The sequence below is a fragment of the Bos indicus x Bos taurus genome, chromosome 18 (genome assembly GCF_003369695.1).
Source record: "Bos indicus x Bos taurus breed Angus x Brahman F1 hybrid chromosome 18, Bos_hybrid_MaternalHap_v2.0, whole genome shotgun sequence".
Classification (NCBI taxonomy): domain Eukaryota; kingdom Metazoa; phylum Chordata; class Mammalia; order Artiodactyla; family Bovidae; genus Bos; species Bos indicus x Bos taurus.
In genome coordinates this window covers 21,008,602-21,023,103 of record NC_040093.1, presented here as the reverse complement: position 1 = coordinate 21,023,103, position 14,502 = coordinate 21,008,602, and the positions used below count along the sequence as shown (strand labels likewise).

At 37.7% G+C, this 14,502-nt stretch overlaps 1 protein-coding gene across 2 annotated transcripts in view; it reads left to right on the top strand.

The window, feature by feature from the left end:
- The window catches only part of UBA2 (ubiquitin like modifier activating enzyme 2), a 32,802-nt gene that overhangs the window by 9,377 nt on the left and 8,923 nt on the right, over positions 1 to 14,502 (top strand). For both annotated transcript variants that reach the window (XR_003506529.1, XM_027515966.1), the window contains exons 7-14: positions 3,406 to 3,473; positions 3,940 to 4,061; positions 6,697 to 6,796; positions 7,710 to 7,876; positions 9,804 to 9,897; positions 10,003 to 10,115; positions 12,460 to 12,615; positions 14,194 to 14,290. Coding sequence is in view for 1 of the 2 variants with exons in the window: in XM_027515966.1 (XP_027371767.1) it covers positions 3,406 to 3,473; positions 3,940 to 4,061; positions 6,697 to 6,796; positions 7,710 to 7,876; positions 9,804 to 9,897; positions 10,003 to 10,115; positions 12,460 to 12,615; positions 14,194 to 14,290 (917 nt within the window). In the remaining variant the exon portion in view is untranslated. The remainder of the gene's footprint in view (positions 1 to 3,405; positions 3,474 to 3,939; positions 4,062 to 6,696; positions 6,797 to 7,709; positions 7,877 to 9,803; positions 9,898 to 10,002; positions 10,116 to 12,459; positions 12,616 to 14,193; positions 14,291 to 14,502) is intronic.

Here is a 14,502-nt window from a genome sequence, read left to right as displayed (position 1 = left end):
CCAGGAATACTCCACATGCCATGGAGCGGCTAAGCCTGGGCAGCACAAGTGCTGAGGCCCGAGCAGCCTAGTGCCTGTGCTCCACAGCAAGAGAAGCCACCGCATCGCAACTGGAGGACCCAGCACAGCCAAAAATAAATTTAAAAAAATCTAAATGGTATAAAACAAAAAGGATGCCCAGTTGTATTTATTCCAGGAATGCAAGCATGATTTAACACTGGAAAGGTTTATAAATGCCGTTTACTTCATTGAGAAAGAGAAACTATATAATCTTTATAGATATAGGAAAAATGTTTGGTAAAATTTAGCGAACACCTTTTCATCATCTTAGTAAACTAAGAAGAGAATTTTATCAAGTTGATATCTTCTAGAAATCTGCAGCAAACAGTTTTATGTTTTGATTAAGGTATTACATACTCACTCAGAAAAGTACACATATAATGACAAAATTTCATGAGAAATACACTTGCCGGTTTTATTTATTTGGGAAACTTTTTTTTTTCTTTTTAATAGACTTTAGTTTTTAGAACAGTTTCAAATTTAGAAAAGGATTGAGAAGGTAGCAAGTTCCCACACTAGGTTTCCTCTGTTGTCAACATCTTATGGTACTAATGTATGATGTGTAGGTAACAATGGATCAGTATTGATGCATTGTTTATTAACCGAAGTCCAAAGATTATTTAAATCTCCTTAGTTTTTACCCAGTGTTTCTTATCTATTCCAGGATACCACATAATTACTTATCATATCTTTAGATCCCCCTTAAGGAGGCTGTGACAGTTTTTCAGACTTTCCTTGTTTTTGAGGACCTTGTTAATTTTGAAGAGTACTAGTCAGGAGGAGCCTGGAAGGCTGCAGTCCATGGGGTCTCGAAGAGTCGGACACGACTGAGCGACTTCACTTTCACTTTTCACTTTCATGCATTGGAGAAGGAAATGGCAACCCACTCCAGTGTTCTTGCCTGGAGAATCCCAGGGACGGGGGAGGCTGGTGGGCTGCCATCTATGGGGTCGCACAGAGTTGGACACGGCTGAAGCGACTTAGCAGCAGCAGCAGTCAGGTATTTAGTAGGATGCTCCACTATTGGAATTTGTCTGATGTTTTTCTTAGTGTGGTTATAGGTTATTGGAAGGAAGACCTCAGAGAGACAGTGTTGTTTTCCTCATCATATGAGGGGTACATGTTACCAACATAATTTATGACTATTAATGTAGGCCTGGATCACTTAAGGTAGTGTTTGTTATCCATGTAGATGCATTGATACTGAATGTATTTTATAGTTATAATCTAATGGGTTTTTCCTCCCTGATAGCTCAATTGGTAAAGAATCCACCTGCAATGTAGGAGACTCCGAATCGATTTCCTGGCTTGGGAAGATCCACTGGAGAAGGGAAATGCTACCCACTCCAGTATTCTGGACTGGAGAATTCCATGGACTGTATAGTACGTGGCGTGGCAAAGAGTCAGATGTGACTGAGCGACTTTCACTATAATCTAATATACTGTTTAATTTTGTTGCTCAGATTGTTCCATCTTTGGCCATTGGGAGCTCTTCAGTTGGCCTTGTGCTCTTTGATATGTAGCCATCAAAGTGTAGTGGGGTTTTTTTTTGGAGTAATTCCTTACTTTCTGGTACTATAAGATGCTCCAGGTTCATCTGGTGTATTTCCTGCTTCAGCCCTAGGATTAGACATTTCTTCAAGGAACCCTGGTTTCTTTTATTGAAGAATGATATTAGAAGCCCGGATACAACTGCTTAGGCATAGATGTGGATGCCATTTGTTTTAGGCCTTCTTAGCTGACAGAGCAAAATATACATTTATTCTAGTTTGTGTGTATAAAGTATTAATGATTCAGTACAGTTCTGATTAAAATTTTATCAGGGATTTTATTGGAACTTGTTCATCTGATTATAAAATTTATACGTAAGACTAAAGCCTGCTGCTGCTGCTAAGTCGCTTCAGTCGTGTCTGACTCTGTGCGACCCCAGAGACAGCAGCCCATGAGGCTCCCCAGTCCCTGGGATTCTCCAGGCAAGAACACTGAGTGGGGTGCCGTTTCCCTCTCCAATGCATGAAAGTGAAAAGTGAAAGTGAAGTCGCCCAGTTGTGTCCGACTCTTAGTGACCCCATGGACTTCGGCCCACCAGGCTCCTCCATCCATGGGATTTTCTAGGCAGGAGTGCTGGAGTGGGGTGCCATTGCGTGGAAAAAATTATATTCTCTACTTAAAACAATATGTGTAAGTTAATAATGTATAGAAATTAAGTCGAAGTGAGTTAATTATTCAGATGTGAAAGGCAAAATTTTAAATTGTTCTGATACAGGAGAAAATCTTTATCTTTTGGATTAAAGAACAATTTCTCAAGATATAAAAGTGGTAATTATAAAAAAGGATTGATTCATTCAAATTCATTTAGTATTTCATCATCAAGAGAGGTTCAATGATGTATACACAATTAAGCTATTATATGGGATGAACTAACTGCAACATAAGGAACTAAAATTGTGGTCTGGAATATATTCCTGTAATAAGAGAGGGACAACCTGACAATACTAGTAGACACTTTTTTTACTTAAAGGGAAATCTAGGCAATAAGCAAATAAAGATAATGTTCAACTGTATGATTAACTTGCAAAATCAAGAATAAAGCCACAGTAACATACTATTGATATTTTATACTTGCTAGTTTGGCAGAATGTTTTCTGGAGAGGAAATTAATCCGTAGGAACTCATGTATGCTATTTTGGGAGTGTATTTTGGGGGTACAACCAGTGTTGGAAACAGATTGCCATTTTCTTGTAAAATGTATCAGGATCTTTGGGATTTTAATGTAAGTCCTATACTTAATGAAAGGTTGAAAAGTTATTAAACAGTTTTTAGGATAGCTTGATTAATAAGAGGGAGTTTCAGCTTAATACTTTCCAGTTATTTCATACGACTCTTAAGTGGTAAAGATAGGTAAATATGCATACTACTATGATAGAATGTCTTCCTGCTGAGTTTCCTGCAGCTTCAGCAGTGCCTCACACACAATAGGTGTGTCACTGTTTAATATAGTTGCAGGTATACTTCACAGCTGTTATTCTAGAAGTGAAATATTGTCTGTGTTGGAATGTAAAGCCACTCACCTGTCTGTTGATCAACAATTTTAACAGGAATTTGCAGAAGCTAGCTGACAGAAATGAATCTGGGTCTACTAAAATTTTGCCTTCTCTGTGTTGTGGTTCAAATGAGAATGCAAGCTGTTTTAAACAGATGGCTTAAATACTTTGAGGTTTCTGGAATATAATTTATCAATTACTTAATTTTCATCGCTTCTGAAGATTTGAGGAAGCTTGGAAAAGGTATCATTTGTTCAGAATATTTTGGTGTACATAAATATTTACTATTCTTAAATTATAGCCAGTTGTTTGGAGAAGAAGATGCTGATCAAGAAGTATCTCCTGACAGAGCTGACCCTGAAGCTTCCTGTGAGTAAACTAGTTGGGATATATTTTTTTTATTGACGACCACTGTCTTTATTTTGCTAATTTAATATTGGTAGCTTAAGGCAGGGGGAGGGGGAAATAATTGCTGTTATATGCTAGATAATGTATTATGTTCTTGTTTCATCTTTAAATGATGTTTTAAAAAATGAGTCGTGCCATTTTACTTGTGAAGAAACATGCTGCAGAGAAATCTCACAAATCGAGTAAATAGAGCTGGGCAGGAGTTGTTCCCAGGTCTATACTTGAACTACTCTGCATGTGGCCTTCAGAAACTGAAGTAGAAAAAAATGGTGATGAGCATGTTCTAATTCTTTCTCCTTGAATTCAGAATGTTTCACATGCTAGTGGCTTTCATGAGTGACCCCATGCCACCACACCCCTCAAAGGTCGATGAGAGATTCATTCTACACGAACTACAGTTGAAAATAAACTAGTGTTTGTTTTGTAGGGGAACCAATGGAAGCCGAAGCCAGAGCCAGAGCATCTAATGAAGATGGTGACATTAAACGTGTTTCCACCAAGGAATGGGCTAAATCAACTGGATATGATCCAGTTAAACTTTTTACCAAGGTTAGGATTACCGTTTTTATAACTGTGGATCCATTTTTATTACCCTGTTTTAAGCTAGTGTGTGATTTAATTGGGCTTCCCAGGTGGCACAGTGGTAAAGAATCTGCCTGCCAATGCAGTAGACATGAGTTTGATCCCCGGACTGGGAAGATCCCCTGGAGAAGGAAATGGTAACCCACTCCAGTATTATTGACTGAGAAATCCCATGGACAGAGGAGCCTGGTGGGCTACAGTCCATGGGGTTGCAAAGAGTCGAACACCACTGAGTACACACAGAGAACACAGCATTGTCTTAGTGAATTCATTGTGATGTAGTTGGGATAAACTACATTTGAAATTTTAACATGAATACTAAATCAGTATAGCATCTTTATAGAAGATAAAAACAGCAGCTTATTTATGCACTCTTATCTTTCCTTCCCTCACTTTCACTGATTTTCTTTATGTAACTCACCTTTGGTTTCTCCTGTTCTCTTCTTACATTCCTTTGCTGATTTTGATTATGCTTAAAATCAAATGTGCTTAACTCTGTTATGGATAGTGACAGTATTGTCTAAACTAGTGTCTATATACCTATTTCCATTCCAATTTGAGCAGTTGAACGCCGAAATAATCTGAAGTATGTCTCTAATCTGTTGTGCAACAGGTAACTTTAAGTATCTGCTGTGTGCCACACACTTAAAGTACAGAAGCTTTAACAGTGACGGAGACAGAAAATAGGGTCCCAGCTTTTTGTAGGGGAGAGAACTCAGAGTCTAGAAGGGAAGTCAAACATTGAACAAGCAGTTTTGAGTTCAGGGTGTAATGAGATTAAGTTCAAATGTATTGGAACCTGTAATAATAAGTAGACTTAACCCTCCTTGTTATTAAACATTATTACTGACTGGAATGAGGGTCCAGAAGAGGCTGTCCAGAGGAAATGACATTTCAACTCCAGATTTCAAGGAATAAGGGTGGGGATGAGAATGCAGCATGTAGAAAGTCAGTCTCAGGTTGAAGAACTGAAATAATTCCCATTAAAAGGGAGAGTGGAAGGAGGACTGTAAAGGTAAGCTGAGACTCTATCTGGCAAGATTTTCTAGGTCATGATAAGGATATTACACCAAGACAGTGGGAATCCATTGAAGGGTAGTCTGTAGGGTCAGTATAAGGTATAGGAAATATGCAGTGCACTCTTGTAGGACCTGGTGTTCCTCTTGTAACCAGTATGGGACAGTGCCTTCTGCAGTAATTGGAAGTAGAACCCATCTGCAATCCCATTGGAGTGTGGATTATCCATTTTATACAAACTGAACTTTGTATAACATGAGAAACCAAGAATACTTCCCGGTTTCCTGCTGGGCAGCAGGTGAATAGTGGTGCCATCTCTGAGGTAGGTGGGGAAACATGTGTGCATAGGGATCGGGAGAGTGTGGAAGGTGATAGACTTTGAGATTCCTCTATGGAACGTGAGCGAGATGACACATGGTTCTGTGGGTAGTTAACCAGTTTAGAGATTTGGTTGAGTTAGGTTTATAGAAAGAGACAGAGTGTGAAGATCTTAGTATTTAATAATTGAACAGAGAAGGCTGTGGAGCTGGTGTTTGGAAATCCATGCTAATTCCCCATTGCCTGGCAGGCTTTACAGCCAAGCATTAAGGTTCCTCTATAAAATGTCTCTAGCCCAAATCATACAGGACCCCTCATTTCCTTCCCTTTGTACGCATTTCACATGTTACCAACTCTGTCCCTGTTCCTCAGGTAGAACAGAATAACTTAACAGTACTCAGAGGTGTGTGATTTTCACACTAAATTGTACTATTATTTGTATATTTGGCTGGTTTTCCAAAGATTAAGGATGTTTGATAGATACTCAGTTGAGTATATTTTGATAGAAATAGTTCTAACTTTTAGCCATATCTAAATTCATATCTGGTATATACAAAAAATGTGTGGAATAAATCAACAATAAGAAATACAGCTAAGGAAAATGTAAAACTATTAAAATCATCTGAAATTCTACCACATAGAAAGTGTGATTCGTGTGATAGTCTCAATCTATATGTGGTAATCTTTGGTTTTAGTTTTGAAATAGGAATTGTTTTGTGTGTTTGAGGTTCTTTGTGGGGGACTGGGGAGGCACATTTCAGAGGTGTTGCAGGTGGTTCTTAATTTCTGTTTGAGCACTTTTAAAATGTGTATGCTTTATTGGAAGTACCCACAAACTTGAAGATGTTGCTAACTGGTACCTGTAGGCTCACTTCTTGTGGAGTTGGTGTGTAGTTACTTAGTCCCTTGAATGGTATGATTGCGATTGCAGCTGATCTGAGGAGCCAGTATGGGGAAGTGATTTGGGAGGACGGGGTCAATCAGCACAGTTCAGAGCTCCCTTGCTCTGCTTTTCTCAGCATCTCTGATTTTAACCGTTTCAAGTGTAAGCGTTGTGTGTAAAATTTCTTTTTACACAAAGATTTTAGGTGTGCACCTCCCCCCTACCCCCCGCCTTGAGAATTGTTAATCTACTGTTATATAGCATGTCCTCAGATCTTTAAATCAGATTTTATAATGTGAAGTCAGCAGGGTAATTTTGTTATATTTTTATCAGGATAGGGACAGTAGGGTTCGTGGAATTTATCTTTCTTCCTTTCTGTCTTAGCTTTTTAAAGATGATATCAGATATCTGTTGACGATGGACAAACTATGGCGGAAAAGGAAACCTCCAGTTCCATTGGATTGGGCTGAAGTGCAAAGTCAAGGTGAAGGGTACATTTTTCTCTTTGGGATTCCTAAGTTGGAAATTCTCTCACCTGAAGTCTTTAAATAGCCTTGTTATTTCTTGGTATACAGTGGTGTACACCCATGCTAAGAAATTGAAATAGTTCAGAAAAGTATGAAGAAGGAAAATCACTGGATACCTCATCACCTGGAGAAATAAATACTACGAACATTTTAAGGCTGTCTTGGTGATAACTACACAGAGACACAGGCAGTTGTGTGGTTACTTTACGTAAATGGAATCATACTATTTACATACTCTGACTTGCTGTTCTCAGTCTTTTTTAACCTAGTCCCTTATCAGTTAACATTTAATTATTTCATATTCTCCCTGATGTAAAGTGTTGTTCCTTAAACTTTGGGACATATTTGTAGCTTTGAGTGAGGAAAAACTAATGTAGTAGTGGTTGCTTCCTTACCCCTCTCTTCAACACATTGTGTCTCAACTTGCTTTGCACAGCAGTGTTTAGCATATTGAAATTTAAAAGGCCCCAGGAGATTTAGGGTGTCAGTTTGAAGCAGTTTCCTGTAGTTATCTACAGTAACAAATACTTCTTTTATGGCTCAGTTCTAGTATTGCTGTGGTAGCTTCCACTTATTGATACTGTATTCTGGGCATAATGCTTATTACCTTGTCTATATTGTATTCTTGAATCCTCCAGTAATCTGTGAAATTCTGAGAGTCTCACACCTTTCCCATGTCAATATTGACCATTTTCTTGCTTAATTTTGCATAATATTGACCAATTTCTTACAAATGTATGCATAATTGTATCATAGTGATAATTACTTTAATGAAATTTGTTTCATATAATTTTTTTATTGTCAGGCATTGAATGTTAAACTGAGTAAAGGAAAGATGTTAGGAGTAAATTTCTAATACTTCTTTTCCAGGAGAAGAAACCAGTGCATCAGATCAACAAAACGAACCCCAGTTAGGTCTGAAAGACCAGCAGGTTCTAGATGTCAAGAGCTATGCATGTCTTTTTTCAAAGAGCATTGAGACTTTGAGAGTTCATTTAGCAGAAAAGGGGGATGGAGCTGAGCTCATATGGGACAAGGTTTGTGTCGAAAATGTGTGGCAGTTACTTGTATATCAAATGTGTGTTTTAGTTCTTGAGCTATATCAGAACCTAGTAATGTTGGGATATTGTTTTTATTCTACCAGATTTTGAGGACATTGATTTTGTTTTGATGTTTTCACCTCTAATTACTACATTGAAGTATGAATTTTCTATATGTGAATTTAAGCAATATCATAAAACTTCATTTTAGATTCTAATATGTTCATAGTTTGTAACTGTTGACTAGAAAAATAATGTGACTTTACTGTGGTAAAATATTTCTCTGATTTAAGAAAATAGCTTTAAGAGAGCTTCGTACGTAATAGAGATTTATTAATAGAAGTCATAATATCCTTTTGGAGACAACAGCTCATGGGCCTTATTTGGCCTTGAAAGTAATAAAATTGCCTTACTATTGAAATAGTTAATAATGCTTTGAGTTCTGAGAGACTTATCAGTACAATAAGGATATGTACTTATTTTTACAAGTTAAAACAATATTTAATAGATCTTGCAGTTAAATGTTACATTTTGGGATTTAGTGAATTAATTTTACTTGTTTTTAATTGTACTCAATACTTTCTGTGACTATAAGTGATTAATCTGCTAAAGTTTGTATGTTCAGATTTTGGTAAAGATTTGCCGTTAATTTCAAAGTAAGGAGAAAAGTTTGATCAGTTTTAGAGAACTAAGATAACTTTTAGAGAAGGAAATGGCAACCCACTCCAGTATTCTTGCCTGGAGAATCCCTTGGACAGAAGAGTCTGGTGGGCTGCAGTCCATGGTGTTGCAAAGAGTTGGACACAACTGAGCACAAGATAGCTTTATATGTGCAAATTTTGAAATGGGGGTTGAATCAGACATCTGAAATAAAGCTGGTAAATTTAGATTTTGGAGAGTTGCAAACATTAGTCTTTAAGTTTTGTGTGCTGTAAGGGATCAGTATTAAAACTTTTTTTCATTGTATTTTTATAACTGGTGTAGTAGGTTTTCATCTGTATACAGGGACTCAATAACAAAACTTGGAACTGCAAATTGTTACTCTCTGTGAGTAAGATCTGTAACTAATGGATGTGATAAGCCAGCTGCCTGGGGAAGTACCTGATGGACCCTGTTTTGGGTACTCTTAAGTAATCATACTTATCCTCGCCACAGCCTTACAAGATGTTTATATAATTTTCCCCATTTAACACATTAAGCAATTTGGGGTCGGGGATTTATTTGCCTGTGGTTACTCAGCCAGCCAGATAAGTATGTGAAAAACCCACATCCTATCAGTGCTTTTTCTTTCATACTTGGGCATTTCTGCATTATGGGCTAGGATAGTTTTTCTCAGTTCAAAGCACGAAACTTTGGTGAAATCGAATTAGAGTAGGATATATGCTTAGAAATAATGGCAATTGTAAAGGGAAAACTCTGTCCTGCCACATCTGAAAAGAATCAGCCAATATAGGAGTGCAGTGTTTGTGAAGGGAGTTTGGAGAAAGAAAGCAAAAAGAGGTATTCTAGGTATTTCTGAGGCTTTAATGAAGTAGCTTTCTTAAACCAGTCTGTATCTTCATCCCTGAGTTCTGTACTCATCAGACAAGCTTATTGACGATATGGACCCAGGGAAGGTTTGCCACCATCAGTAAATAGAATTGGTGTTCTGATCTGTGTACTCTTTGTCTCCAGTGCATTTGTGGACGCAGGAGTGAATTCCTAAAACCTGTTGGCTCTTGGCAGGCCACATTCCTGTATCCCTGGAGCTGATGATCCCAAGCAAGCCCTTGTTCACTTCTCATCCAGACCAGCCTTTCCCTGGAGGCCATCTCTTGTTCTAGATGACGTGTTAGAAACTTGTGAAAGTGCTGTTCTGAAAGCAGTACTAGCCAAATTAGTAAATTTGTGGGGAGATTTGTTAAATTGTTTAAATTATTGACAGGATGACCCATCTGCAATGGATTTTGTCACCTCTGCTGCAAATCTCAGGATGCATATTTTCAGTATGAATATGAAAAGCAGATTCGATATCAAATGTAAGTTGTTTGTACTTCAGTTGTGTCCTCTAAATTCTAAGTTTCTTTTTTTGTTTTTTTTTTTTTTTTTTTTTAACAGCTAAACTTTTTTTTTTTTTCTTCCAGCAATGGCAGGGAACATTATTCCTGCTATCGCTACTACTAATGCAGTGATTGCTGGGTTGATAGTATTGGAAGGATTGAAGATTTTATCAGGAAAAATAGACCAGTGTAGAACAGTGAGTGTTTCTATTTGCAATTTTAAAATTAAAACAATAACATTTGGTTTAAAACAATGGAAAAGTAATTGTTCAAGTTACCTTGTGAGTTGCACATTTAAGTAAGGTTCCTGGAAGTTACAAAAAGGAACACACATTTGCTTCTCTTATTTTTGTCTAAAATGGAAGCAGAAGCTAGTTTGCTCTAACATTTCTAGTTTTACTAAATTCTTACAACTCATTCTGTGGGTCCTTTGTATTAACTTTTCTTCACTGTTTTCCAATTCTAAGAGTATTTTGGTTTTAAAATTCTGTTTGGTCACTTTATAGTACTCTGTTCTTCAGGCATTTTTGTCAGTCTCCCTTTTTATTTTAAAGTTTATGTTATTATAACTTTGTTATTTTTGGTTGTTTTAATGCCTGAAATCTTTATGGATGAGCTTATGTCATTTCTGTTAGATCTCTCTCATAGTGTTTGTTTGCTTATGTGATATGTGTATATATATATATATTTTTTTTTTTAAACAATTATATTTATTAACACTGTATCTGTGGTAATTCTTTAAGGACCCACTGAAGGTGTATTTCTTCAAAGAGGATTTGTGTTTGTTTATATCTGGATGCCTGGGATTCTACCAACCTGAGACCACTTTCACATTCTCAGTTTTAGTTTCTTAGCCCACATATATATTCAGACAGCAAATCTGCATGAACCCTATCTTACTGTAATGAATTATAAAGGAAGATATTCTTCCCTCACGAAGCACCAAGGTTGAGATTTCTTGCTATTTCTGCAAGGAAGAAATTTTTCTCCTCTTTTTTTATCCTCCCCTTTATGTGAACATCTCCTATCATGAGTTTCCTGCATTAGTAGTGGTTGGACTGGGTTTATCTTTTAAGAATAAAGCCACTTGAATATTCCCTTTGGATTCCTGTTTTCTTTCTGAATTGAATTTGCATGTCTGAAGATACTTTGCCTTCATACCACTGAGGATTTAAAAAACTTCCTAAAAATATTGGAGCCAATATTTTGCTATTGTTTTAGGTTCTCCTTTTTGCAGTAATGTTAAAATAAAAGGACCAGTTTACTTCCAGAAATGTCTTTTAAAAACAAAAGCAAAAAACCTAGTCTAGTCTATGATGGTACTCTTAACTTTTCAGTGTCATTATTAATGCATTCTTAAAATACTTTTTATTGTTTCCATGAAATTTCAGGGTAAGGGAATGTGGAATCATAATGCCAGTCTGACATCTTGGTTCAGCTGTTTAAATTATTTTGGCTATCACGTTTTTAATTTCTGAGAACTATATTTTTTTATGTCTTATCTTTTTATAGCAGCCTGAACAAGTGTCTTACTTTGTCCTGTAACATTTTTCTTATTTCTTTACTTGCTCATCTCTGTTCCTGTCTTGAGCTAATGATACCCATATGTCTGGGCTTCCTTTGTTCCCATTTATAAATGAATCTCAGGATAGGTTAAAAGAAGTGTTAGCCTGAGTATTAGTAGTGTTAGCAGTTGTTTTTATTACTGTCGATTTCTCTTAGCGGAGTTACCCTCCCAGTGAAGATCAACCATTGTCCCCTGTTCCAGCCCTGGCAGTACAAGTGTATATTCATTGTGGGGAGAGGCTATAGGAGGCCTCTGCCTAGCACTTAATGCCTGTCAAGGGATTTACTTCTTTAAGTTGGGGGGAATTGATAGGGTTCTTCTTCAGAGATTATTCATCTTAACAGATACCATACTACATGGTAGTTCCACAGTAAGAATTTGTGTATTAGCGTCCGGTGTTCTCTTGACAGTTGTAACTTCAGTGCAGTTTGTTTTTTATTTCCCTTGGTTCATGTAATTTTTTTTTTTTGGTTTGGGTATTAGGAAAATGGTAATAGTGCCAGACATACATTATTTTTCCTTTAGTTATGTGAATGTTAATATCACAGTCATCAGAAAATTAGAAAAGAAATGCAGCTCAATTTGGTCCTTGTATCTGTGCAAACATTAGAGAAATTAGTGCACTGGTCTTGTTAGAAATTGACTTAAAGTTGATAAGAATAACCACTAGGAAGGCACTCCAAACTGATTCAATGATGATACCACAGACAAGTATGGTTTGGCCCTTATTCATGCTAAGTTAGTTTGCAGAATAGTCTAGTTTTCAGTACAACGAGATTTCAGTAAGCTCAGCCTTATTTACAAGGTGGCTAATTTGAAAAGGTTGGGGAAAAAGTCAGCCTTTTAAGGTCTTGATTTTCCTTATCCTTTGCCATCTGGAAGGGAATATTTAAGTGAATGTTCTATGGTATATAAAATTATAACTCAGATTCCTGATTTCTACTTGTGGTTTTTTTTTTTTTTTTTTGCCAAAGATTTTTTTGAATAAACAACCAAACCCAAGAAAGAAGCTTCTTGTGCCTTGTGCACTGGATGCTCCCAATCCTAACTGTTACGTATGTGCCAGCAAGCCAGAGGTGACTGTGCGGCTGAATGTTCATAAAGTGACGGTTCTCACCTTACAAGATAAGGTAAGTGCAGAGCCTGGTTCTCTTCCACAGGGTTACTCTTTGTAAGAAAAAAACAAGTCCCCTTTTGCCTTTTACAGTGTACTGTGATAAACTAAAAGCCAGATAATTACCCTGAATACTGAGGTGTGTTCCTTTGCCATCTGTGTCCTGTTGACTTTTCTCTCTGTGGTTCCAGAATGTGTGTTTCACATCCCAGAGAGGAATAGGTACATTTGGCTAGAATGTGGACCACAGGTGGCACACAGATAGGTAGCATAGTATCTTCACAAGCAAATTCTGTGTTCCTTAGGTTTCTAGTGATGGTGTATTAAGCTAGTCCCTGAGGCGATGCATTGTTAGCACACCTGGATTCACCTGTAGAGCTTTGGTGTGAGAGATGGACGGTTAAGGTATGGTTTGGTCCTATAGCCTGGTCCTTCAGTTCCTCCTAGTATTTTTTTTTTTTTAATTAGGAAAGAGCAAGTGACCTGAATGGGTGTCACTTCTCACTTTGGAAATCACTTCACATAGTTCCTCTGATTGTGTACATTGTGATGTTTCATGTTGATATGCCTCCCGACATGAAGGACTACACTTTGTGGCCCTCAAGGCTGCTTGAGAATGAATGGCCTTTCTCCCAGAACTGGTTACATTGGACAGGTTGATTTGAACTTATGTTTTGGATGGAGAAGGAGCTGAACTTGATATGTTGGCCAGCAGAGGGTGGTTGCCCCTTGTTCTTTCTTAGGAAAGAAATGATTATAATTGGTATCTACTCATTCTTGAGCTAAAGGTAATTCCACATATTTGGAGTGTAATTGGACCTTTAGAGAGTTATCTGTTGTTTGGTTTTTTGGCTGGTTTGTTTGTTTAGGATCAGGTAAGATTTAATAGTATTAATCACTCCTGATCCATCTTGGAATTTGCGAAGGGGATATGGAACTTGGGAAGAGATGGAGCTTGGGAAGGGGAAAACTATTTATCAGAGAATCAGATTGATGAGAAGTTTTTCATCTATAAAACATCTTCCAGTATGGAGTTGTAATAGAGAGTAAGATAAAATATGTCAAGTGTCTAGCTTAGTACCTAATCTGCTGGGAAGGACAAAATACCAAGAGCCAGCCAAGAGTTCTTAGTCCCCATCTGGAGGAAGTGTTACCTGATCTTATCAGTGGTCAAACATGGGATAGAACGTGCTGCTGCAGTTAAGTTGCTTCGATCGTGACCAACTCTATGTGACCCCATAGATGACAGCCCACCCGGCTCCCCCGTCCCTGGGATTCTCCAGGCAAGAACACTGGAGTGGGTTGCCATTTCCTTCTCCAATGCATGAAAGTAAAAAGTAAAAGTGAAGTCGCTCAGTTGTGTCCGACTCTTAGCGACCCCATGGACTGCAGCCTACCAGGCTCCTCCATCCATGGGATTTTCCAGGCAAGAGTACTGGAGTTGGGTGCCATTGCCTTCTCCAGATAGAACGTGGGCATGAGGTAATTGGGTGAATTCCAGTGGAAGGAGAGAGTTAAGAGCCTTTATAAGAAGTCTAGGCTATTTGTGGTCTTTAATTCCATATGTTAACATTTTGAATTTTTTTCCTTATAGATTGTGAAAGAAAAATTTGCTATGGTAGCACCAGATGTCCAAATTGAAGATGGAAAAGGAACAATCCTAATATCTTCAGAAGAGGGAGAGACAGAAGGTATTATACATTGCCTTGTTCCCTCACCCTCACCCTGAGTGAAGGGGTGCACATTAGTTTTTCCATTTACTGTTTACAGTACTGAGGATCACAGTGGTCAATCTGAATGGACTTTGAAGTTCCCATACCTCATCTGTCTTGTTGGAGAGTGTCAGGATTCTTTTTGGCTATAGTTTCTTGCCCAGAAATTTGGGGATATTGGGTCGTAAGTA